Source organism: Protopterus annectens, chromosome 10.part0 (assembly GCF_019279795.1).
Source record: "Protopterus annectens isolate FY-2018-M chromosome 10.part0, PAN1.0, whole genome shotgun sequence".
Taxonomy (NCBI): domain Eukaryota; kingdom Metazoa; phylum Chordata; order Ceratodontiformes; family Protopteridae; genus Protopterus; species Protopterus annectens.
The window spans coordinates 101883538-101909126 of NC_056744.1; the positions used below are offsets into that span (position 1 = coordinate 101883538).

The window sequence follows — 25589 nt, forward strand, 5'->3', positions numbered from 1 at the left end:
CCATGGTACACTACCACAAACAGGCCTTTTTGTTTTTTTGGATTAGCTGTTCCATGGCATTTGTATTGACAAAATCCAGGAATCTTTGAGCCTGCATGTTAGTGGTTAGGCTGAATTTTGAGTGACTCCAAAACCCTGTACATGAAAACAAGGAGAGAAAGATTATAAAGAGTAAATAACCTGAGAGTCCTAAAACAAACATTAATAAACACAAGAATGGATACACTGTTATTTTCAGCGAATAAGGAAGGGAGCAGGAATGGCATAATTGTTTAACTTATTTTCAGGATGAATTTTACTGGTGCATTTTAAAATATTTTACAAAACCCCATTAGCAAATCAGATATTTGGTTTTCGAATCACAGCTTACACTGTTGTGTGTGTGTGTGTGTGTGTGTGTGTGTGTGTGTGTGTGTGTGTGTGTGTGTGTGTGTGTGTGTGTGTGTGTAATACATACAGGTGCATATTCATGGAATTACCTGGCATGGTGAAAATCACTAAATAATGACATGCATTTGAGTTTCAGACTTCATAGCGTTCATCAAATGCATGCTAATGCAAATCCTGTTATTCTAGCAACTTTCTAGTTATATAAGAGCAATATTTAAAATGTGTTCCTGTTTTTGGGCCTTTGTCCCTCCATTATGTCAGACTTTGCCCAGATTTCTTGTGCTAAGAGGTTGAGAGGTATGACCAAACTTATAACAAGATTGCAAAGTTTGCAAGTATCCACATTAACAAAGCACATCACTGTCTTACACTTCAAATCCCTTAACTGGTTTGAATTACCTAATCTTTTAGCCAACACTGACATTAAGGCTGCCCACAACATCATCTACAGCCCAGAGAGGTGCTCTGCCAACAGCCAGTTAATCTGGTACTCCCCTCACAGATAACTGTATTCACTAAACCAACACCCCCTATATTCTGTGTACATAGCTAAACAGAAGTCTTTCTTAACAGAAATACATTAAATTCTCATTGCAAATATAGTTTTCAAGAAAGCAGACTTGGACTTGTAATGCCCCCATTACTAGCCCCCATTCTTATTGTAGTCATTTTCCATCTATGTAGTAAAATCCCAAGGGAATCATACAGAGCAACAAAACAACCATGTTCTTGTACCAGAACCATTACTTATGTAGCCAAATCAAGTATCATAAAATGCTTACCCTTTGTCTCTTGTTTGCATGTCTCTAGTGAATAACTGGATAAAATATGCATATGCCTTATCTGCGTTCTGTGTACTAAATTTTCAGTGTTACTTTACACATAAACTGTGGAAAAATACTGACAATTATTTTCGATACGTGTGACTTTAGCATGCTTTATGAACTGTGTAGAGTAATTACATGGTGATTGTTCAATGTTATGTAGTATATTTGTATTGTTAGTTAACTCTAATTGCCTATGCAGATGAATGCAATGAAGAGCTTTGCTTCAGGGTTCTGCTAAAATGGTCTTTGCCAAGTCAAACTTTCCTGTAATCTAAGGCAAAACAATAAATTTTAGAGGTGTGATGGAGGTCAACAAAACCACTATGCTGAAAGGGGATGAAAGTGTCCACCAATCATTAAACTTGCAGTGGCATACATAGCAGGTACGTTGAGATTTTCAAGCTCTTGAGAGTCAGGAATCATGCTTGCCATTTTTAATGGTAAGAACAGTACAAACTCTAGCAAAACAGACTGATTGATATGAAGTATATGAATTATATATTGAACTTCAAACTGTAAGCCACTGCTTTTGTCTAGTTAACGTGAGCCACAGTTAGTGTTGTGAAGTTAATGTGAACTGCAGCTAGTTTTGTTTAGTTAATGTGGACTGCAGCTAGTTTTATTTAGTTAGTGTGCACTGCAGCTAGTTTTGGTGCAGCTGTAGCATTCTGTCCTGAAGGATCATAGGAGATTGCTAGGCTAATGGCCTCAGAGCCCTTAAAAGCCTAGCCAAGTTCAACCTGTGTCCTCAAGGGTGTCTGGTTCAACCAGACACTAAAATCAGCACCTTTTGCCCTTTTTCAAGAGGGACACAGGTGTAACCCCCAGGGTGAATTTCCGCTTACCCATCCAATTGTCCAAACTACGTTTAAATAGGACCAATGATGGACTTTGTTTAACATGAATAGGAAACTTGTTTCAAAGCTGGGGCAATCTCTGTGAGACAAATCTGGCTCTCCAGCAAGTTCTGTTGATGTCACATACCAGGTTAAGGTCCTCTGAATGAGTGACCCATGGGCCATTTCACTTTAAAATGTGCAGCATTTCCATTAAAGCTGGGTCAGACATTGTCCTATATGCAATGCACAGGTCACCTCTGAGTAGTCTGTGTGACATAGAGTAAAGTGACAATGATTTCAGTCTGTCAGTGTAAGACAGATCTTGAAGACTCTGAATTTTCTTTGTAAGGAGCCTTTATGGTGTCTCTAATTGCTGCAGGTGTTTGGAAAGGAACATACCAATGGGGGCATTGTACTCTATTATTGGCCTGATGAGAGAAGAGTACAGGGAGGTTATAACCTCTTTTTTTTCTGGAGTCAATGCCCTTACTTATGAGATGAGCAATATAAAATGCCTTTCTTACCACTGTGGAGACATGGTGATCAAAGTTAAGGTTGCTGTCGACCTATGTGCCCAGATCTCTCACCATTGACTGTGTGCGTATGACATTACTATGAATGTGATAGTTTGCAGGAGCATCACCCTTGCCCAAGGGGATGATAATGCATTTTATTGCATTAAGTTTAAGACCATAACTTTGGCACCAGTCATTAGTCTGTGTAAGACCTTCTTGCAGGATGTTGACATGGCTTGGGGTTTCAATTATAGCTCCCAGTTTGCAGTCATGAACAAGCTTTGTCAACCACAGTCCTTTAGTTTTAGCCTGTACTTTAGAGATTCTGAAGAGTAGGGATCCCAGAGCCGATCCCTGTGGAACACCACTGGTTATGGGCCTGCTGGAGGAGGTGGAGTCCCTTATTTTGACGTATGATTTCTATCAGTGAGTCAGTTTGCAAACCACCTGACAATATATGAGTTGATACCCAGCTGGGTGAGTTTATCAGTGATGATTGAGTGGGGGATTGTGTCAAAGGTCATATGCACAGATTTGCCCTTGTCTAGGTCTTTGCAGACTGCCTTGAAGAAGTCCACCAAGTTTAACAGGCATGATCTCCCCTTGACAAAGTCAACTTGAGTGGGGTTGAGTGTTTGGAGATTTCCTATATCTTTGTTGATAAGGTCCATGAAGATTCATTCCATGGCCTTGCAGATAAGCCTGGTCAGGCTAATGGGTCTCTAGTTCTCAGGGTCCATGGATGCCCCCCCCCCCTTGTGCAAAGGGATGACGGTCGCTGTTTTCCATTCTGCTAGGACAAAGGCAGAGCTTAGGCTCTGACTGAAAAGAGTGTTGAATGGTGATGCTAATTCCTGTTTTAACTCATGCAGAACACAGCCTAGGATGTTGTCTGGTCCCATAGAGGCTGTGTTTTTGGCCTTGGAAAGGGCATTTAAGACCTGCTCCTCTGAGATACTAGGTGAGGGACAGGTGTTAGAGATGATTTAGGGTATATGTGGTGGGGACAAGGGAGTGAAGTTTTCACTGAACCTGTCAGCCAGCAGGTTTGCTGTATCCACAGGTTCTGTATATATAGTACCATTAACTACAAGTTCAGCACAAATCTGGGCTTTACTTTTGAGGTTATAGGTGTAACTAAAGAATGCCTTGTGGTTATCCTTAGTTAGGGAAGCTAATTTGGTTTAAGTTGAGAAGGAAGTGTTTCCAGTTTTGAGACCATTCCTGCCTACTTTTAGACAGCAATTTCTTTCTCCTGTTGTATAGCCTATTAATAGTAGCTGTCCACCAGGCAGGTTTGTTTTTCCTTGAAGATCTTGCTTTGGTTCTATCAGGTATGGCTGAGTCAATACAATTGTATATGACATTGGTGTATAACTCAGCATAGTAGTCTGTTCCATCAGTGGGGGCAGCAGCTATGAAGCTATTTATGCTGTCATGTAAGAGATTGTAATTCACCTTGGAGAAGTTTTTTTGTCTAGTTGCTGCTAAGGGGGGAGTCTTGTGTTATATTTACTTCTAGTGAGATTAATTTGTGGTCAGATCTCACCAGGGATGGTCACACACTAGGCGTGGTGCCACTGTCCCCCATGTTGATGAGCACCAGATCCAGGATGTTTGAGCCCCTAGTTGGTGTGTTAACTAGCTGATTCAGGACATTGGAGATAACAAAGTCCAGGAACCTTTGGGCAAGGGAGTTAGAGCATGTATAATTTACCCAGTCAGTGGATGGGTAATTAAAGTCATCCAAAACCAGGGTGTTTGGTTGTATCTTGATTGACTCAAGTAGATCCAGGCTGAGTAGATGCTCTGATTCATGGAGGGGGTCCTATAGCTGGCAATAACCTGAAGAGAGATCTTGTCTACAGTCACTTGCACCTGAAGTAATTCAAGGGAATCATGCTGTTTAACCAATCTAGAGGTGTATGTATCTTTAATGAATACTGATACACCACCTCCTTTAGTTTGTACGCCTTCAGTTTGAGGTCTGAACGTGTGGAAGGAAATTTAACCGGTATAGCTGGGGTGCTCTCTGCAGCCTTAAATCAGATCACAGTGACTGCACAAATATCAATATCTTCCAAGGTGAGGACTGCTTCCAGTGAGTGCAGTTTCTTTTTAGACTCCAAGCATTTAGCAGCATAACCTTGAGGTTGTTTTTAGAGGGTATTTTTATGTCGGGAATTTTGTTCTTGTGACATTGTCTAAAAAAGGCACTATAGAGGTGGCAAGAGCCTTAGCCAGTAACTGAAATCCCAGGGCTGACAGATGAAGACCATCTCTGGCAAGGCATCGAGGTATGCTGACCATGTCATCCCAGGATGACAGATACTGAATCCCCTTTGAATGACACCAGAAACTAAGCGAATTGCTGAAGTCAATAATTTTTTGTTTGTATTGAGGTATCATCCTAAGTGAAGCCAAAATGCTGCTTAAGGCTAGGGACATACCTGCCTGAGAAACAGAGAGCTCAGTCATGTCTCTCTTCCTGTAGTCCAGTGAGGTACGTCTCAAGTCATTCACACCAACATGGACCATGACAGAGTCAGAACAGTGCCTGTTGTTAAGAGACTTGAGTTCTTGTGTGACGTGGCCGATCCTGGCACCTGACAGGCATCCAACTTTGACTTTTTTCCTTATGGAACTTTGATAAGGATCGGGTATGTCTGCAGTTTTTAATGAATTTTAAGTGAAATTAAATTTGATTCAGTGTAATGCAGTTCAAATATGATAACTAGAAGTGATGGGAATAAACCAGGGTGAATATAAAATGTCTAATGCTCAAAAGTGTTTTTTATGTAGAGTATTAACATCAGTAGCATTAGGAACAGAGTTATAACTTTGGAATTCGAGAATGATTACCATACCTATTAAATGTCTTTGATTTTGCCTCATATTCTTGTCCTGTCCCTCATAAAAGTTTTGATTTTATGGAAATTCACCGAGGATTACAGTTAGTCAGTAAAGCTAGACATTTGAGTTTCACATTTCTTATTGTTCAGAAAATACATGCTGATACGAAACATGTTGGTCTATTAAATCTGTAAGTGAATTAGAGTAATATTTACCAATCGTCCCTGATTATGTGTCTTAGAGTAATATTTACCAATTGTCCCTGATTATGTGTCTTAGAGTAATATTTACCAATCATCCCTGATTATGTGTCTTAGAGTAATATTTACCAATCGTCCCTGATTATGTGTCTTAGAGTAATATTTACCAATTGTCCCTGATTCTGTGCCTTTGCCTTCCCATTGTTTTTGTCCTTGTCCACAATTCTTGAACCAGGAAGCTGAGAAGTATGAGAGTGACTACTGTTAGCATTACATTTTAAGGTCATACAGTATTCAGAATTCAGAGGTGATATCCTGAAGTGCTGAATGTAATAAGCATATTTATTACTGTTATTAATCTGTATATTATGGCCCTAATTCTTTTCTTATTTAATTTGTTCTCAGCAGACATACTAAGATGGTGTTTCAGATGTGGTGGAAAAGAAAAGGATAAGATGCAAACAAACCGACATGGAAGTAAAAAATAAGAAACCTCCATAAAATTCAACGGTTGCAGTAAATATGTTCTGTTATATTGCATTGCAAAAGTTTAGAAGGTGACCCAGTATAATGCAGTGTAAAAGTTTAAAACCCATTAAGTATACGATCACTGTTTGTATACATCACTTTGCTGTTCAAGGTATCATAAATAAATTACAACAGCATTGTATAGCACTGGGAATTAAGTCAGGTGAATTGTGGGAGTTATCACTTAGCCTGTGTTACCTTCAACTGCAAGGACTGAACTATAGAATCAGATTTGTTGTCTGATACAGTGAGAGAGCAGAAGGGAGTGCAGAGGCAGCAGAAGAATAGATGATAATACAGACTGGGTGGTGGAGGAAGCAGGAAAGGAAGGCCCGTGATGATAAGAAGGAGAGTGGGAATAAAAAGGTTCTGCTGCATGAACACAGGACTGAATGTTGTCACAGACAATAATAACAGAGGAAAGGGAGTAGTCTAGCTGCATAAAACAGTGAATTATCACATGAAACCTAGATTTCTGGTGGCCTTGTGCAGAAAGAAAATGTAGTCATACAATGATGGCATAATGCAGTAAAAATGCTATGTATGCACAATGTGCCAGAAATCATACAAGAGAGTCATCCTCAATGTTTGGTAGCCCTTTGAAAAATATATACTCTGTCTATGCATTAGATCTTAGCAATTAATAAGTAGCTACACAAATTATAATGAGGCATATCAGTATGACATAGTTAAGGCAGGAGATTTTGAAAAGTAGATAAAAGGATACTCCTTCTGAAGCTGAACATAAATTATTGCAATCTGAGAAAGGAAACATCTTGCTTAATTTTTAAATTATCCTACAAAATGCTATTGACAACTTTAACAGATTTTGTGTATAAGATAATAAACAGGAAAAAAAACACTTGGGAGTTGGGATACACCAAAAAAGAAGGATGTTTTTTTTCTACTGTGGCACAGCCAAGATGAAAAAAAAGCAATGTGCATAAAGACATTTTGAAGGGTGCATTCAAAAAAAAATATGGAGTTACTGCAATGTATAAAAGAGTATCCTTCCAGATGAATAGAAATATGACAGTTATGCTTTTCCTTATTTTATTTGTGTAATCCACAAAAAAGATTATAAACAGGAACCTCTTTTCAGGTAAAGACCTGAGAACCCTGTCCAGTTAAATGACCTGTAGGCAAACTGAGACAGAGAATGTGTAAACAATTTGTGACGTCTGTCTTCTGCACTCATTCTCATCTTACTATGCCATTCCTAGCTTACCAGTGCTATTGTAGCTCTAGGTAACGTGTTACCCTAACACTACTTGGAAATCCCTCTTCAGAGATTTACCAACCACCTGCTTTATATGATTTGGCTGAGGAAGCTTGGTCAAAATATCCATAGGAAATCAATATTCACTTTTTATTCTAGTTTTTTTAGTTAGCTGATTATACAGTTGGATACTTACAGTCTCTAGATATGTTTTGTCTTCCTCATATGACTCCCCTAAATAAAACGTAGTTGGAACGACTATTGTCTTCTCTGAAGTTTTTGCCACATTTCCAGCCTTGGTCTTGATGGTATTGACTGTCACCTTCTGCTGGGTTGTTACCAGAGTTTCATTGTTCATTCTGGAGGAATTTTGCTTGTTTTCTTTCCTTTTCAAGTTCTGAGTGGCCAACCTTATAAGTGCAGTAATAGTTGATGCATGTTTGGAAACGTCAGCATGTTTCATTGCCTGTATTTCTGGAGCTACATTTGCCATTGCTGAATGTTCTTTTACAGCATATGCATTAAGGCTCTCTTCCAAAACTGACTTCACTGTGTTGATAGGCCTGGGCTCATATTTTCCTGTATAGAATCTGAAAAAGATAGAGAGGAAAATCAAAAATGTAATACAAACTTTGCTGAAGCAAAGCTGCCATAAATTCTTACTGATTATTATCTCAGAAACTAACTTCTGATCGATATTTCTTTACCATGAATTCATTCTTAAGGAGTTTTGTATCCTACCCTGTCACTGAATAGGACTATGTAGGTAGTGAGACTGGTGTTTAGTATGATAATTTTCTTATATATTTTGATGAAATTTACAGCTTTTGTTGATGCAGTTTTGATCAGGCAGCACTTTCTGATCCTCAGCAGCTTCTGCATTTTACTGTTGCCCCCCCCCCCTCCCCCGACTATGTGGTAGCCTCTGTAATGCTGCTGATACTTGATCTCAATTAAAGATGTCCTTTCCATTCATAAGTATGTTCGCACAAACTTTCAGTCTTGGGCATAGCGCGGAACACTTCCAGGGACCAAAAGCCAGAAAAAAGCTTCTGGAGCCATCATTCTAACCGTTCAGTCTAGGTACACAATAAATTAAGAAAATGACAACTGCCCTTTCTTTTCCAAATATGGCTCTTGGAATGTGATCTGTAAAATCAACAAGGAAAATGCCAGGATAGTACCAGGTCACTCATCTACATATCCTCCAGGTTCCTATTATATAATCAAAGATGCAATCCTTCGAATGCGTCTTGATCAAACTTGAAAGCACGAAACAGCAAAATAACGAAATGGCATATAAGTAATTTATTTCCCTGGGAAAGAAATCGCTTGGCCGCCTCCATTACTTTGCCGCTTTCATCACTGTAGTGCAATCACGGAGTTGGTATATTTAAGTAGGGGGTGCGGGGTAAGGGGGGCAAAGCCCCCCATTTTATGTAATGTTTTGAAGTTTTTTATTTTTATTTATTTATTTTTTTGTGGAACAGTGATTTTTTTTTTCCCCTGGGAAAAAAATCGCTGTTTCGAGAGTTCGGAATTGTAAGCTTTCGCTTACATGGGGTTGACAAATCAGCAGTCACTTTTTTAAGCATTCTCTGATTTAATATAGACCCTGCCCTCCAGGGCAGGTTGGAAGATTAGCTAAAGAAGCAGGTTGATGATGTTGGAGAACTGTATGCATTGCTAGAGGAATTAATATAACTAAGCCAAGAGGCTAGAGGCCACTAGTTGGCATTAAATGCTTGGATTTGAATGCTGTGTAGTGCATTTACATTTTTCCAACCTTTTTTATATGTGTGTGACATACCCTTAATCTTAAGAAGATTTCACTATTACAGTCATATTTTGTCATAATTTAATATGGTATACACATTGTTTTAACTATTTGTGCATGTATCTTTAAACATACTAGGTGTTTACACTATCCATTTACTTGTATCTTATAAGAGTCTATCAGGTGAACAGCAACCAAGATCACAACTAATTATAGTTAGCCAAACCATGCATTGATTGAACAAGGTATCTGCCTCGAAGTTTGCATCTGTTTGTTAGATGTTGCAGTATCAGAGCTGATTATATTAGGTCTGGGGCTGCAGAGGGCAAAGTCCCCCAATACTGAGGGGAGTAGGTGGCGTACCTCTTCTACAGAAAAGTACTGTTCCTCAACATATAAAAGAGTGCAGTAGGCAAGAGAGGGGCACTCCGATCAGTTAGCAAAAAGTCACTCGATTTCTTAAATATCCACGAACAGCTTCAACAACAGCATACAAACAGCATCTGCTGTTTGTAATGCTGTTGTTGAAGCTGTTCGTGGATATTTAATAAATCGAGTGACTTTTTGCTAACTGATCGGAGTGCCCCTCTCTTGCCTACTGCGCTCTTTTGGATTTTGAGTTGTTTTCTGAGTGCAGTTTTCGCAGTTTTCTGAGTTGGTTCCTCAACATATCCCAAAGTTTAAAGTAAATGAAGATTCAACCCGACAGAAAAGAAAAGTTTAAAGCTCCAGTTCATTGAAGCAATTAATACATTTTTGAAAGAGGTACGTCTCTCTGCACCATTCACATGAAGGAATGTGCCTCCCACATCCCCTTACTTACATAAGCTAAATCTGTAGTCACACAACCACGGAAAAAAGAGAAGACCACACACCACATATAATGTTGGTATAGACAAAAAAACACAGCGACAGTGATTTTTCAGTGGGAAATGCTAATTGCAGAGTTGAACTTTGAATCAAAATCAACAAGATAAAATCTTATCTAGAAATGGACAATGAATGGGAACAATCTCAAAATACTAATCAGTCACTATGCTTTAAATGAGTAATTTTTCAGAGAATGCAGTGTAATTGACCTGATGTGGAACTGTATGTTAGGTATAGGGCCGGATTCACGAAACCTCCATGTAAGACTTAATATGTCTTACTCAGAGGCTGCAGTTAAATGGTATAACGTCAGCATGCCATGCATATTCATGAGGGCATGCTGAATCATACCCTAGTCTAACAGAGTCCATGTAGGAAAGTAGGGGGCATGTCCGATTGCCGAGTACAGCAAAGGGACACGCCCCCAGAAGAGTCAGAGCCCTGAAAGTAAACACCCACGAGCGAGTCCGCTGAAATATCAAGGAACACAACACCACACACCCACAGACTAAACCCTACTGAAAATGTATAAAATGTAAAAATAGCAGTTGCCTTTTTTTTTTTATATAATTTCCAAAATGTTTGCCCGCATTTGCGCTCGTTTGCGCGGGTATGCCCTTTGCTCAGCCACAGTTAGCAGACATTGAAAAGTATATAAGATCTACATATGCAAATTAAGCCAAGTAGCAATAGCATAGTGGTAGAGACGTCGGCCAAAGAGGAGGTAGTCACGGTTCGAGCACCCACAATATCATTCTCCATTTTTATTTAAATAAGTCTGAAACAATCCCCTGACATATATAACTATAATTTAAGTAATATGTAATGAAATGGCCCATGTATTTGTGAACAAAACCGATGTAATATATAAAAAAAGGATCATAATTGCCCATAGCTTAGCAATGCTTTAACAAGCTTAATATGAGTGCCCATAGCTGAGCAGTGCTTTAACAAGCTTAATATGAGTGCCCGTAGCTGAGTAGTGCTTTAACATGCTTAATATGAGTGCCCGTAGCTGAGCAGTGCTTTAACATGCTTAATATGAGTCCCCGTAGCTGGGCAGTGCTTTAACATGCTTAATATGAGTGCCCATAGCTGGGCAGTGCTTCACCAAGCTTAATATGAGTGCTTATAGCTAAATAACGCATTACCCAGCATAAGCCATTTGCGCAGAGCTGCGCAGCGTGCCAGCCAGCTTATCGTTGGGCAACGTTGAGCAACCTGTAGCAAAGTCGCCTTTACACAAACACACCTCCTAGCCTGTCTAGACTGTAGTAAAATAAAAAAGCAATGACAAGTGTCAAACCCGGGATACTGTGCACCATAGTCAAAGTACTGAACCACTAAGCCATGACAGTTGTACCTAGAAATACAGTATTACCATGCATATAGGAATGAATAAAAATATAACCATGACAAAGCAGGTTTGCTGTAAGCTGAGAAATATCCAAAATGGCCAATCACAGACAAGTGCGGGAAAACCGGCATATATAAGCCGCATAGGCAGGAATACACACCATAACTGATTGTGGTACCCATTTGCAGTCAGGATGGCAGGTGCAGGAGAGGGAAATCACTTTAGAGCACAAAGGTGGGGCGTTGAGGAGTCAAAATATATGGTTTGGCTCCTAGTCCACCATCATAAAGGCCAACTCATGCAGGCCAGGTTCAATGGGGAGCGTACAAGGCAGAGGCGTGGAACCGGTTGGCACATGATCTCACCAGGGCCACAGGCATTCCGAGTACTGGTGAACAGGTCCGTCACCACCATGCAGACCTGAAGCGACCAAAGGAGGACCACCTGAACTGATGGATCCAGGAGGCCCGTCAAATGCCAATGCCCCACTACTGAGTAAGTATCCATGTAATTAAGTATGTAAGAAATGCTAGCCTAGCCTATAGTATGGATAGGTATGTTCCAATATTCCTTCATTTATATTACAGCTGCAGGTGTTCGTTCCGCAAATCGGCAAGCCTATGCTGATAGGCTGGCAAGGTTGCGCCACCAGGCAGGTCATTAATTATTCTGCTGGTATTGTTATAGAATATAAGTGAGACAGCCTGTAAAAGAGTTCAGTGTTGTAACCCAGTAATAAAGGTCAAATAAGCCTAGAAGAAAGATTCTGCTAGATAAGTGATGCAGCCTGGAAAAGGGTATTGCAATCCAGTAATAAAGATTGATATTGCTCAGACACAGCTCCACGTGGTCCTGTTGAGTCTTCCTGGCTACAGAGAACTGAAAAAAAGCGACTGCTTTCCTGATTAAGTATCCTGCTGGTTTTTTATATTTGTTTTACCTTCTACTGCTTACCTAGAGCAAGCTTTAACTGTTTTCATAGTTATTTACTGCTTTTTTATTATCTGCACTTAAAAGTACATTTTAGTCGAAATTAGTCTAATTCAAGTCGAAAAGTGTTTGTTTGCTGTTTAATTTAATTGTTTGGCTGCCCACTAAAGTGTGCTAGCCTGTACTACTGACTTATTGTCTTTTCTGCATTTCTGTGTGTTTCTATTTAAAAACAAAAACAAAAAAAATTCCTTGTTTTCCTGCCTCTCCTAAACTAGTTAGACCAGTTTACAGGCCTTGCTGTATCCTGGGCTGTGTTGTAGTCCCTGTGTTGTCCATTGCCTTACTTGGATAGAAGGAAGTTTCTTAGCTCACCAGTGGGAATGGGGAGCCTTGAATAGCCTACCTGTCCTTGAGGGAAGTGACCTCAGCACAAGAAGCTGTAGTAATTGGTCATTTTGGACCATTTCTAGCTCTTTTGAAGTTCCCTGGTTAAAATCTGCCTCTGGCATTTTTTTGAAGCCATATTGCTCAGACACAGCTCCACGTGGTCCTGTTGAGTCTTCCTGGCTACAGAGAACTGAAAAAAGCGACTGCTTTCCTGATTAAGTATCCTGCTGTTTTTTATATTTGTTTTACCTTCTACTGCTTACCTAGAGCAAGCTTTAACTGTTTTCATAGTTATTTACTGCATTTTTATTATCTGCACTTAAAAGTACATTTTAGTCGAAATTAGTCTAATTCAAGTCGAAAAGTGTTTGTTTGCTGTTTAAGTTAATTGTTTGGCTGCCCACTAAAGTGTCATAGCCTGTACTACTGACTTATTGCCTTTTCTGCATTTCTGTGTGTTTCTATTTAAAAAAAAAAAAAAAAAATATTCCTTGTTTTCCTGCCTCTCCTAAACTAGTTAGACCAGTTTACAGGCCTTGCTGTATCCTGGGCTGTGTTGTAGTTCCTGTGTTGTCCATTGCCTTACTTGGATAGAAGGAAGTTTCTTGGCTCACCAGTGGGAATGGGGAGCCTTGAATAGCCTACCTGTCCTTGAGGGAAGTGACCTCAGCACAAGAAGCTGTAGTAATTGGTCATTTTGGACCATTTCTAGCTCTTTTGAAGTTCCCTGGTTAAAATCTGCCTCTGGCATTTTTTTGAAGCCATATTGCTCAGACACAGCTCCACGTGGTCCTGTTGAGTCTTCCTGGCTACAGAGAACTGAAAAAATGCGACTGCTTTCCTGATTAAGTATCCTGCTGTTTTTATATTTGTTTTACCTTCTCTGCTTACCTAGAGCAAGCTTTAACTGTTTTCATAGTTATTTACTGCATTTTTTATTATCTGCACTTAAAAGTACATTTTAGTCGAAATTAGTCTAATTCAAGTCGAAAAGTGTTTGATTGCTGTTTAATTTAATTGTTTGGCTGCCCACTAAAGTGTGCTAGCCTGTACTACTGACTTATTGCCTTTTCTGCATTTCTGTGTGTTTCTATTTAAAAACAAAAAAACCAAAAAAATATTCCTTGTTTTCCTGCTTCTCCTAAACTAGTTAGACCAGTTTACAGGCCTTGCTGTATCCTGGGCTGTGTTGTAGTTCCTGTGTTGTCCATTGCCTTACTTGGATAGAAGGAAGTTTCTTAGCTCACCAGTGGGAATGGGGAGCCTTGAATAGCCTACCTGTCCTTGAGGGAAGTGACCTGAGCACAAGAAGCTGTAGTAATTGGTCATTTTGGACCATTTCTAGCTCTTTTGAAGTTCCCTGGTTAAAATCTGCCTCTGGCATTTTTTTGAAGCCATATTGCTCAGACACAGCTCCACATGGTCCTGTTGAGTCTTCCTGGCTACAGAGAACTGAAAAAAGCGACTGCTTTCCTGATTAAGTATCCTGCTGGTTTTTTATATTTGTTTTACCTTCTACTGCTTACCTAGAGCAAGCTTTAACTGTTTTCATAGTTATTTACTGCATTTTTATTATCTGCACTTAAAAGTACATTTTAATCGAAATTAGTCTAATTCAAGTCGAAAAGTGTTTGTTTGCTGTTTAATTTAATTGTTTGGCTGCCCACTAAAGTGTGCTAGCCTGTACTACTGACTTATTGCCTTTTCTGAATTTCTGTGTGTTTCTATTTAAAAAAAAAAACCACAAAAATATTCCTTGTTTTCCTGCCTCTCCTAAACTAGTTAGACCAGTTTACAGGCCTTGCTGTATCCTGGGCTGTGTTGTAGTTCCTGTGTTGTCCATTGCCTTACTTGGATAGAAGGAAGTTTCTTAGCTCACCAGTGGGAATGGGGAGCCTTGAATAGCCTACCTGTCCTTGAGGGAAGTGACCTCAGCACAAGAAGCTGTAGTAATTGGTCATTTTGGACCATTTCTAGCTCTTTTGAAGTTCCCTGGTTAAAATCTGCCTCTGGCATTTTTTTGAAGCCATATTGCTCAGACACAGCTCCACGTGGTCCTGTTGAGTCTTCCTGGCTACAGAGAACTGAAAAAGCGACTGCTTTCCTGATTAAGTATCCTGCTGATTTTATATTTGTTTTACCTTCTACTGCTTACCTAGAGCAAGCTTTAACTGTTTTCATAGTTATTTACTGCATTTTTATTATCTGCACTTAAAAGTACATTTTAGTCGAAATTAGTCTAATTCAAGTCGAAAAGTGTTTGTTTGCTGTTTAATTTAATTGTTTGGCTGTGCACTAAAGTGTGCTAGCCTGTACTACTGACTTATTGCCTTTTCTGCATTTCTGTGTGTTTCTATTTAAAAACAAAAAAACAAAAAAATATTCCTTGTTTTCCTGCCTCTCCTAAACTAGTTAGACCAGTTTACAGGCCTTGCTGTATCCTGGGCTGTGTTGTAGTTCCTGTGTTGTCCATTGCCTTACTTGGATAGAAGGAAGTTTCTTAGCTCACCAGTGGGAATGGGAGCCTTGAATAGCCTACCTGTCCTTGAGGGAAGTGACCTCAGCACAAGAAGCTGTAGTAATTGGTCATTTTGGACCATTTCCAGCTCTTTTGAAGTTCCCTGGTTAAAATCTGCCTCTGGCATTTTTTTGAAGCCATATTGCTCAGACACAGCTCCACGTGGTCCTGTTGAGTCTTCCTGGCTACAGAGAACTGAATAAAAGCGACTGCTTTCCTGATTAAGTATCCTGCTGTTTTTTTATTTGTTTTACCTTCTACTGCTTACCTAGAGCAATCTTTAACTGTTTTCATAGTTATTTACTGCATTTTTTTTATCTGCACTTAAAAGTACATTTCAGTCGAAATTAGTCTAATTCAAGTCGAAAAGTGTTTGTTTGCTGTTTAATTTAATTGTTTGGCTGCCCACTAAAGTGTGCTATCCTGTACTACTGACTTATTGCCTTTTCTGCATTTCTGTGTGTTTCTATTTAAAAACAAAACAAAAAATATTCCTTGTTTTCCTGCCTCTCCTAAACTAGTTAGACCAGTTTACAGGCCTTGCTGTATCCTGGGCTGTGTTGTAGTTCCTGTGTTGTCCATTGCCTTACTTGGATAGAAGGAAGTTTCTTAGCTCACCAGTGGGAGTGGGGAGCCTTGAATAGCCTACCTGTCCTTGAGGGAAGTGACCTCAGCACAAGAAGCTGTAGTAATTGGTCATTTTGGACCATTTCTTGCTCTTTTGAAGTTCCCTGGTTAAAATCTGCCTCTGGCATTTTTTTTGAAGCCATATTGCTCAGACACAGCTCCACGTGGTCCTGTTGAGTCTTCCTGGCTACAGAGAACTGAATAAAAGTGACTGCTTTCCTGATTAAGTATCCTGCTGCTTTTTATATTTGTTTTACCTTCTACTGCTTACCTAGAGCAAGCTTTAACTGTTTTCATAGTTATTTACTGCATTTTTTATTATCTGCACTTAAAAGTACATTTTAGTCAAAATTAGTCAAATTCAAGTCAAAAAGTGTTTGTTTGCTGTTTAATTTAATTGTTTGGCTTTCCACTAAAGTGTGCTAGCCTGTACTACTGACTTATTGCCTTTTCTGCATTTCTGTGTGTTTCTATTTAAAAACAAACAAAAAAATATTCCTTGTTTTCCTGCCTCTCCTAAACTAGTTAGACCAGTTTACAGGCCTTGCTGTATCCTGGGCTGTGTTGTAGTTCCTGTGTTGTCCATTGCCTTACTTGGATAGAAGGAAGTTTCTTAGCTCACCAGTGGGAATGGGAGCCTTGAATAGCCTACCTGTCCTTGAGGGAAGTGACCTCAGCACAAGAAGCTGTAGTAATTGGTCATTTTGGACCATTTCTAGCTCTTTTGAAGTTCCCGGGTTAAAATCTGCCTCTGGCATTTTTTTGAAGCCATATTGCTCAGACACAGCTCCACGTGGTCCTGTTGAGTCTTCCTGGCTACAGAGAACTGAAAAAAAGCGACTGCTTTCCTGATTAAGTATCCTGCTGTTTTTTATATTTGTTTTATCTTCTACTGCTTACCTAGAGCAAACTTGAACTGTTTTCATAGTTATTTACTGCATTTTTTATTATCTGCACTTAAAAGTAGATTTCAGTCGAAATTAGTCTAATTCAAGTCGAAAAGTGTTTGATTGCTGTTTCATTTAATTGTTTGGCTGTGCACTAAAGTGTGCTATCCTGTACTACTGACTTATTGCCTTTTCTGCATTTCTGTGTGTTTCTATTTAAAAACAAAAAAAAACAAAAAAATATTCCTTGTTTTCCTGCCTCTCCTAAACTAGTTAGACCAGTTTACAGGCCTTGCTGTATCCTGGGCTGTGTTGTAGTTCCTGTGTTGTCCATTGCCTTACTTGGATAGAAGGAAGTTTCTTAGCTCACCAGTGGGAATGGGGAGCCTTGAATAGCCTACCTGTCCTTGAGGGAAGTGACCTCAGCACAAGAAGCTGTAGTAATTGGTCATTTTGGACCATTTCTAGCTCTTTTGAAGTTCCCTGGTTAAAATCTGCCTCTGGCATTTTTTGAAGCCATATTGCTCAGACACAGCTCCACGTGGTCCTGTTGAGTCTTCCTGGCTACAGAGAACTGAAAAAAGCGACTGCTTTCCTGATTAAGTATCCTGCTGTTTTTTATATTTGTTTTACCTTCTACTGCTTACCTAGAGCAAGCTTTAACTGTTTTCATAGTTATTTACTGCATTTTTATTATCTGCACTTAAAAGTACATTTTAGTCGAAATTAGTCTAATTCAAGTCGAAAAGTGTTTGTTTGCTGTTTAATTTAATTGTTTGGCTGTGCACTAAAGTGTGCTAGCCTGTACTACTGACTTATTGCCTTTTCTGCATTTCTGTGTGTTTCTATTTAAAAACAAAAAAAAAAAATATTCCTTGTTTTCCTGCCTCTCCTAAACTAGTTAGACCAGTTTACAGGCCTTGCTGTATCCTGGGCTGAGTTGTAGTTCCTGTGTTGTCCATTGCCTTACTTGGATAGAAGGAAGTTTCTTAGCTCACCAGTGGGAATGGGAGCCTTGAATAGCCTACCTGTCCTTGAGGGAAGTGACCTCAGCACAAGAAGCTGTAGTAATTGGTCATTTTGGACCATTTCTAGCTCTTTTGAAGTTCCCGGGTTAAAATCTGCCTCTGGCATTTTTTTGAAGCCATATTGCTCAGACACAGCTCCACGTGGTCCTGTTGAGTCTTCCTGGCTACAGAGAACTGAAAAAAGCGACTGCTTTCCTGATTAAGTATCCTGCTGTTTTTTATATTTGTTTTATCTTCTACTGCTTACCTAGAGCAAACTTGGACTGTTTTCATAGTTATTTACTGCATTTTTTATTATCTGCACTTAAAAGTAGATTTCGGTCGAAATTAGTCTAATTCAAGTCGAAAAGTGTTTGATTGCTGTTTCATTTAATTGTTTGGCTGTGCACTAAAGTGTGCTATCCTGTACTACTGACTTATTGCCTTTTCTGCATTTCTGTGTGTTTCTATTTAAAAACAAAAAAAACAAAAAAATATTCCTTGTTTTCCTGCCTCTCCTAAACTAGTTAGACCAGTTTAAAGACCTTGCTGTATCCTGGGCTGTGTTGTAGTTCCTGTGTTGTCCATTGCCTTACTTGGATAGAAGGAAGTTTCTTAGCTCACCAGTGGGAATGGGGAGCCTTGAATAGCCTACCTGTCCTTGAGGGAAGTGACCTCAGCACAAGAAGCTGTAGTAATTGGTCATTTTGGACCATTTCTAGCTCTTTTGAAGTTCCCTGGTTAAAATCTGCCTCTGGCATTTTTTTGAAGCCATATTGCTCAGACACAGCTCCACGTGGTCCTGTTGAGTCTTCCTGGCTACAGAGAACTGAAAAAATGTGACTGCTTTCCTGATTAAGTATCCTGCTGTTTTTTATATTTGTTTTACCTTCTACTGCTTACCTAGAGCAAGCTTTAACTGTTTTCATAGTTATTTACTGCATTTTTATTATCTGCACTTAAAAGTACATTTTAGACGAAATTAGTCTAATTCAAGTCGAAAAGTGTTTGTTTGCTGTTTAATTTAATTGTTTGGCTGCCCACTAAAGTGTGCTAGCCTATACTACTGACTTATTGCCTTTTCTGCATTTCTGTGTGTTTCTATTTAAAAACAAAAAAACAAAAAATATTCCTTGTTTTCCTGCCTCTCCTAAACTAGTTAGACCAGTTTACAGGCCTTGCTGTATCCTGGGCTGTGTTGTAGTTCCTGTGTTGTCCATTGCCTTACTTGGATAGAAGGAAGTTTCTTAGCTCACCAGTGGGAATGGGAGCCTTGAATAGCCTACCTGTCCTTGAGGGAAGTGACCTCAGCACAAAAAGCTGTAGTAATTGGTCATTTTGGACCATTTCTAGCTCTTTTGAAGTTCCCTGGTTAAAATCTGCCTCTGGCATTTTTTGAAGCCATATTGCTCAGACACAGCTCCACGTGGTCCTGTTGAGTCTTCCTGGCTACAGAGAACTGAAAAAAAGTGACTGCTTTCCTGATTAAGTATCCTGCTGTTTTTTATATTTGTTTTACCTTCTACTGCTTAACTAGAGCAAGCTTTAACTGTTTTCATAGTTATTTACTGCATTTTTTATCTGGACTTAGAAGTACATTTTAGACGAAATTAGTCTAATTCAAGTCGAAAAGTGTTTGTTTGCTGTTTAATTTAATCGTTTGGCTGCCCACTAAAGTGTGCTAGCCTGTACTACTGACTTATTGCCTTTTCTGCATTTAGCTGAGTTGCCACTAGAGCACCATCGGGCAGCGCCGGTTAAACAAGGTTAAACTATTTCTGGCTCCGTAAAGTCTGCTCTTCATTTTTTCCCTTAGAACTGCTCTACTTGTAATCTAAACAGTCTATTCTCTATCTGTAAAGCTCAGCACTTGTTCCTAAAGCATTTTTAGTCAGGTAAAGCACTTCTATATTATACAAAGTACTTCACTAGCTTAAAACCCCCTTGAGTACCCCCTTCCCTATATGTCCTTTCTGACTCAGTTACACAGCAAATTTTTTCATTTCTTCTAGCATGTCAAAGGGTCAGTTGCTAGCGTCCTCTCCTGCTCAGCTGGTGAATCTGGGAATATTGAGGCAATGTTACAATTGCCTCATGTACACAGACAACCCTCTCCTCCTCCCACAAAACACAAATACATGCGAGAGATGCAACTATATAGCCAAACTGGAGGCTGAGCTCTCTCAACTCAGGACTGGCAAAACCAGACAGGAGGAGAAGGTAACCACACACACCATAAACCCAGTCTCACATAGAACTATCACAACTACAAATCAAACACATAAACACACAAAGACATACTCGGAGGCACTGATCAAAAATCTACCAAAACAGCAGAGGCCTCCAAAGCAGACACCCAAACAACTGCCACCTCATGACATAACACAAGCAACACATACATCACAAAGTCAGTGTGCAAATCAGTCACAGCCCTTAAGGCCAAACACAATGCCAGACACACTTGTCATAGGTGACTCCATAGTCAGACACACTGATGTCCCACTCACCAGACTGAACAAGGAGAGGGTCACAGTAAGCTGCCTGTCGGGTGCTAGAATCCGCCACATAACACAAGCACTCAGGTCACTCCACAGCAAGTACAAGTATGACTCAGTCATTGTCCATGCCGGTGTGAATGACCTGAGACGTACCTCCCTGGACTACATGAAAAGAGACATAAAGGAGCTCTCAGATTATGTAGCCCGGGCTGGTATGACCCTGACCCTGAGCAGTATCCTACCTTCACCAAGAATGATGCCACAATACAGAGACAAAATGATCAGTTTTAATAATTGGCTTAATTTCTGGTGTCATTCTAAGGGGATCCAATGTCTGTCTGCCTGGAATGACATGCTTGACAAGTCACGCTGCTTCACAAGGGACAGCTTGCACCTGTCACCCTTGGGTTTCCGGATATTGGCAAAGGCTCTTGCCACCCCCATAGTGCCTTTTTTAGACAAGGCTCAAATTCTAAACCCACCGCCCTAGAAAACAATAATGGAAAAAACTAAGGGTAATGCTGCTCAATGCCAGAAGTCTAAATCTCAAGATGCACTCCCTCGAAGCCCTCCTCAGTATGGAGAATATTGATGTCTGTGCTGTGACTAAAACCTGGTTCAAGGCTCCTGAGAGCACCCCGGCACTATCAGGTTTTACCTCATATCATGCGTTCCGGCCCCAAACCCGGACCGTACCACAAAAGGAGGGGGTGTATCCATATTCATCAAGGATACCCACACCTCCAGGCTGGTGGCAACTCACGAAGCATCAGAGACCATTCAGGTGCAATTAACCATAGGCAAAACTGCTCTACAGTTTGTAGCATGTTACAGGCCACCCTCTCAAGCTCAGGAACCCCACACAGCCTTCCTGAAGACACTGGAGAGTATAAATGTCTCTCCAAACACCATCATATTGGGTGACTTCAACTACCCAAACATAGACTGGGAACATTACTCAAGCCCCAATACCCTAGCCCAAAGGTTCCTGGAGTTCATAAACTCAAATGCTATGGAACAACTTGCCACCATTCCCACAAGAGGTGAAAATATACTAGACCTGATCATCACAAACATGGGGACAAAATGCTCCACACCGGAAGTATATCCCTCATTGGTGAGATCAGACCATAAACTAATCTCACTGGAGATCCACATCCTGCCCCCACCCCCAACAAAAAAGACCACAGTGAAGAACTTTTCTAAAGCCAACTTCACACTTCTTAAGACTGGTGTGGTATCCTTCAAGGCCCCTGAGCCATTGGAAACCACAACCCACGCTGCTGAATCCCTTACAAATGCTTTCTACGAGCACCTCCAGGATTGCATGGATCAAGCAATCCCAAATAAAATCAAGACCCTTTCCACCAAAGGCAAGCGCCCGATCTGGTGGACCCCAGCCATAAACAAACTTTACAACAAGAGGAGAAAGCTACTACAAGATAGAGCAAAATCCCTAAAAGGGAAGACATCTCTGATCAATACTAGTAAAAAATTACGATCACTCATAAAATCATCCAAGGCCAACTTTGAGAGAAAAATCGCCAAGGACTCAAAAGACAATCATAAGGCCTTCTATAGCTATGTTAGAAATCTGGGTGGAAACTCCCAGATATGCTCAGAATTAGTCCAAAATGATACAAAAATCACTGAACCCACAGATATTGCAAACATACTGGCAGACAGGTTCAGTGAAAATTTCTCCCTCCCCCCCAAAAGGAGAAATATCTATCCCAGCAGAGTGTAGCCTCCCAATCATCTCAAATGCCCAGGTGAGAGCTGCTCTCTCTAAAGCTAAAAACACAGCATCAATGGGACCGGATGGTGTCCCCGGCTGTGTGCTACACGAACTCAATGCGGAACTAAACCCACACATAAGGCTGCTGTTTAATCTTAGCCTTACCACAGGATACATACCCAAAGAGTGGTGTACGGCAACTGTGGTCCCACTCCAGAAAGGTGGTGCTTCTACGGACCCTGGTAATTACCGCCCCATAAGCTTAACAAGACTGGTCTGCAAAGCTATGGAGAGGATCCTAATGGAACTCATAAATAAAGACATAGGGGACCTACAGATATTGGATCCTACCCAATTCGGCTTTGTCAAGGGCAGATCATGCCTCTTGAACTTGGTCGACTTTTTTGAAACAGTCACCAAGGCCATTGATGAGGGTAAGGCAGTTCACACAGCCTACCTTGACCTTGCAAAAGCTTTCGACACAATACCCCACTCGGGTATCATAGAAAAGCTCACCAGCTTAAATGTAAACCCATATGTCACAAGATGGGTTGCAAACTGGCTCAAGGACAGAACCCACAGGGTTAGAGTTGCTGGTGCCTTGTCATACTCCAAGCCGGTCACAAGCGGTGTCCCACAGGGCTCAGTCCTGGGCCCCCTCTTGTTTGGCATCTACTTTTCAGAAGTGCAGGTAAACATATGAGGATTGTGGCTGACAAAGTTTGCAGATGACTGCAAACTGGGCGCCATAGTTGAAAATCCATCGGACACAGATATCCTTCAGAGAGGTCTCATAGAAACGGATAACTGGTGCCAGAGCCATGGCCTTAAGCTAAACGCCAAAAAATGTATAGTCATACCCTTTGGTAAAAACAAGGTAACCCCAAGTTACCACATAGGTGGCAATCCATTAAGCACAGAAGAGGTTATCAGGGACCTGGGGACCCAAGTTGACAGTAACCTTTCTTTGACACTCACATTGCCAAAGTGGTTAGGAGGACCTTCTACATTGCCCACCTGATTATGAAGGGATTCATATCCAGATCAAGGGAGGTCATTGTTCCCCTGTACTCTTCACTTATCAGACCAATGATTGAGTACAATGCCCCATTCGAATGTATCTTACCCGACACCTGCAGCAATTGGAAAGACCCCCAAGTTCCTCACCAAAAGGATAAAGGGGCTCAAAAATATGCCATATGCTGCCCGACTGAAGAAACTCCAGCTCTATTCAGTCACATACCATCTGCTCAGAGGTGACCTGTGCCTGACATACAAGGCCATGTCCAACCCGGAATTAATGGACATGCTCCACCTCAAAAAATCCAAATTCACCAGAGCCACAAGAGCAAGAGACTTAAACCTCAACACGGATATAAATAGGATGTGCTGGAGGGACAGATTCATCACCCAGAGACTCCCTATGCTGTGGAACAGAATCCCGGTCCATGTGAGACAGAGCACCTCGCTGGCTCTGTTCAAGAGGAATCTTGACCAGTGGATGGGAGATCGTAGGTTTACCACGGGGATCATCTCTGTATCACTACTGGACAGAGGCACGGCAAACTAATGGGTATAGTATTCTTCAACCTAAGGGCTGGCTAGGCTTATAAATGCCCTAGGGCAGATAGCCTAGTATGAACCTATGAACCTATGAACCTATAAACAAGTCTCAAATAGAGTTTCCACCTGTATTGTAATATCAGATAACTGCTTCAGCCTGAAAATGAGTGTTGTAATCAATCAAAGGATAGACAAGTGTCAAATACATCCTTGTAAATTCTGCCATATGAAATAAGTGAGTCAGCCGGAAAGGATTGTTGTAACCAAGTAATAAATGTTAATAAAGCCTAGAATTAAGTACCATCCTGAAATGTAAATATAAAATAAATGAGAGAGTGTGAGAAAGACAGTTTGAAGCTACCAAGAAAGCTGTAATAAGTCTGGAATAAAGGTATACTGCATTCACTACATAATGAAATGAATGAGACAGCCACAACCAAAGAGTGAAATGTCTTTAATAAAGTACAGAACCTGGACTGTGTCCATCCCACAATTTGGATATGTTGCTGTATCCTTGCATTATGGAGATAGTATGGTTGTATGAAATGTTGAACATCCACAGTTGTCTAGACCCATATAAATCAAATGTAGCAGGATGCTTTACCTGAACACAGCCAGATATGAACATATATGAATAAAAATGGAATGTATATTAATGTAGGAGTAACATCCCCTTCACCAACATTCCTAAGGTTACATACAGGAAACTGCACTAATACATGTAGGGGATATATATATGCATCTACTAGGAATGTACAGTATATGTATAGGTAGTTTAAGTTGTTAATGTAATATTTCTCCACCCTACCCTATTCTCACAAATGATGCCATTCCACACCAAACTGGGTATATGTATTCACAATTAATTCCCATGGACATTTGTCCTGTTGGTTTATACATATCTGCATGTACGTTGATGCATGTGCCCTGTTTACATGTCCAAACCTGATGGCCTGTTGCCACCAATGAACCCTGCATGCTGTTGGAATGTCCACTGTTGTTCTAAATATGCATGTGTTATGCTTGCTGCTCAATGTTCAGAATTCATGTGTGTTTGGTTAATGGGAATACTAATGCATGCTGTTACAACTAATTTTGAATGATGTTGTTTGTTACTAACCCAAAATGCCATATAATACTGCTAAACATAGGACAATAGGGAAGGCGGGTTCCAGCGGACCCACATCTCCCACCTCATCTGGCGAGTGCACCTGGCATCAGTGCCCAGGCCGGGACCTCCTCCTCCAGTGGCCCTGTTCCACCTTCGGGTGGAAGCGCTGCAGGGGATGGGGCTCATCCCCCCTCTGCAAGCATGGCCGGAGGAGAGCCTCCACTCACCCTCCGTAGGGTCTGGTCTTTGGTGCGTAGTGAGATCAGGCATTCTGTGACTGATCCCCTATGCCAGCTTGAGGCGAGAGTGGCGCAACTTATGGGTGTGCCTGCCCGTCTTATCCAGCCCCCAGCACAGCCCTGGCCTGGGCTGTGAAGGCGCAGTGGTAACTGCCCATGGGTGGGGATCTCAGTTCCACTGTTGCAATTTGTGGGCTCATGGGCTTGCGATATCCAAACATTCGTCCCCGTAAATTGTGTTTACACCCCACATGTGTCATACTCTGCCCCTGTATGCGTCTTGTTTGTCTTGTCTGTTAACGTCCCCAACCTACCTCCCCAAATATACCTACTTCCTGTACCTCACATTCCACTCTTACCTGAAAAAAAAATAAAAAAGGGCACTCTGTTCCCACAAAAAAATTACGCCCCATACTTAGCTGCCCATTTCCATACATGTCTGCTGGACATGTAAACTGATAATTACAATTGGCTGTACAACATATTTAGTTGTCCTCACCCCACTCTCAGGGGTAGAAGGTGTCAAATCTCACTCTAAATTTCTAACATATGCACAGCTGTTGCTGGTAAAGAATTGGGCAGCTATGGGCCTTCCCTACATCCTTCCTGCACATCCCAAGCTTGTTTTCCTACTGTCCTACCCTCTTTTGCCCCCTTTTTTCACCACTGTCCTATTTCCCCATTTTCTTTTCTTTAAAAGAAATTA

At 40.7% G+C, this 25589-nt stretch overlaps 1 protein-coding gene across 1 annotated transcript in view; it reads right to left on the minus strand.

Annotated features, from left to right (window-relative positions):
- Positions 1–25589, minus strand: part of LOC122812982 (alpha-N-acetylgalactosaminide alpha-2,6-sialyltransferase 2-like) — a 567580-nt gene that overhangs the window by 375906 nt on the left and 166085 nt on the right. The window contains exon 2 of the mRNA XM_044085075.1: positions 7568–7961. Coding sequence (XP_043941010.1) covers positions 7568–7961 — 394 coding nt within the window. The remainder of the gene's footprint in view (positions 1–7567; positions 7962–25589) is intronic.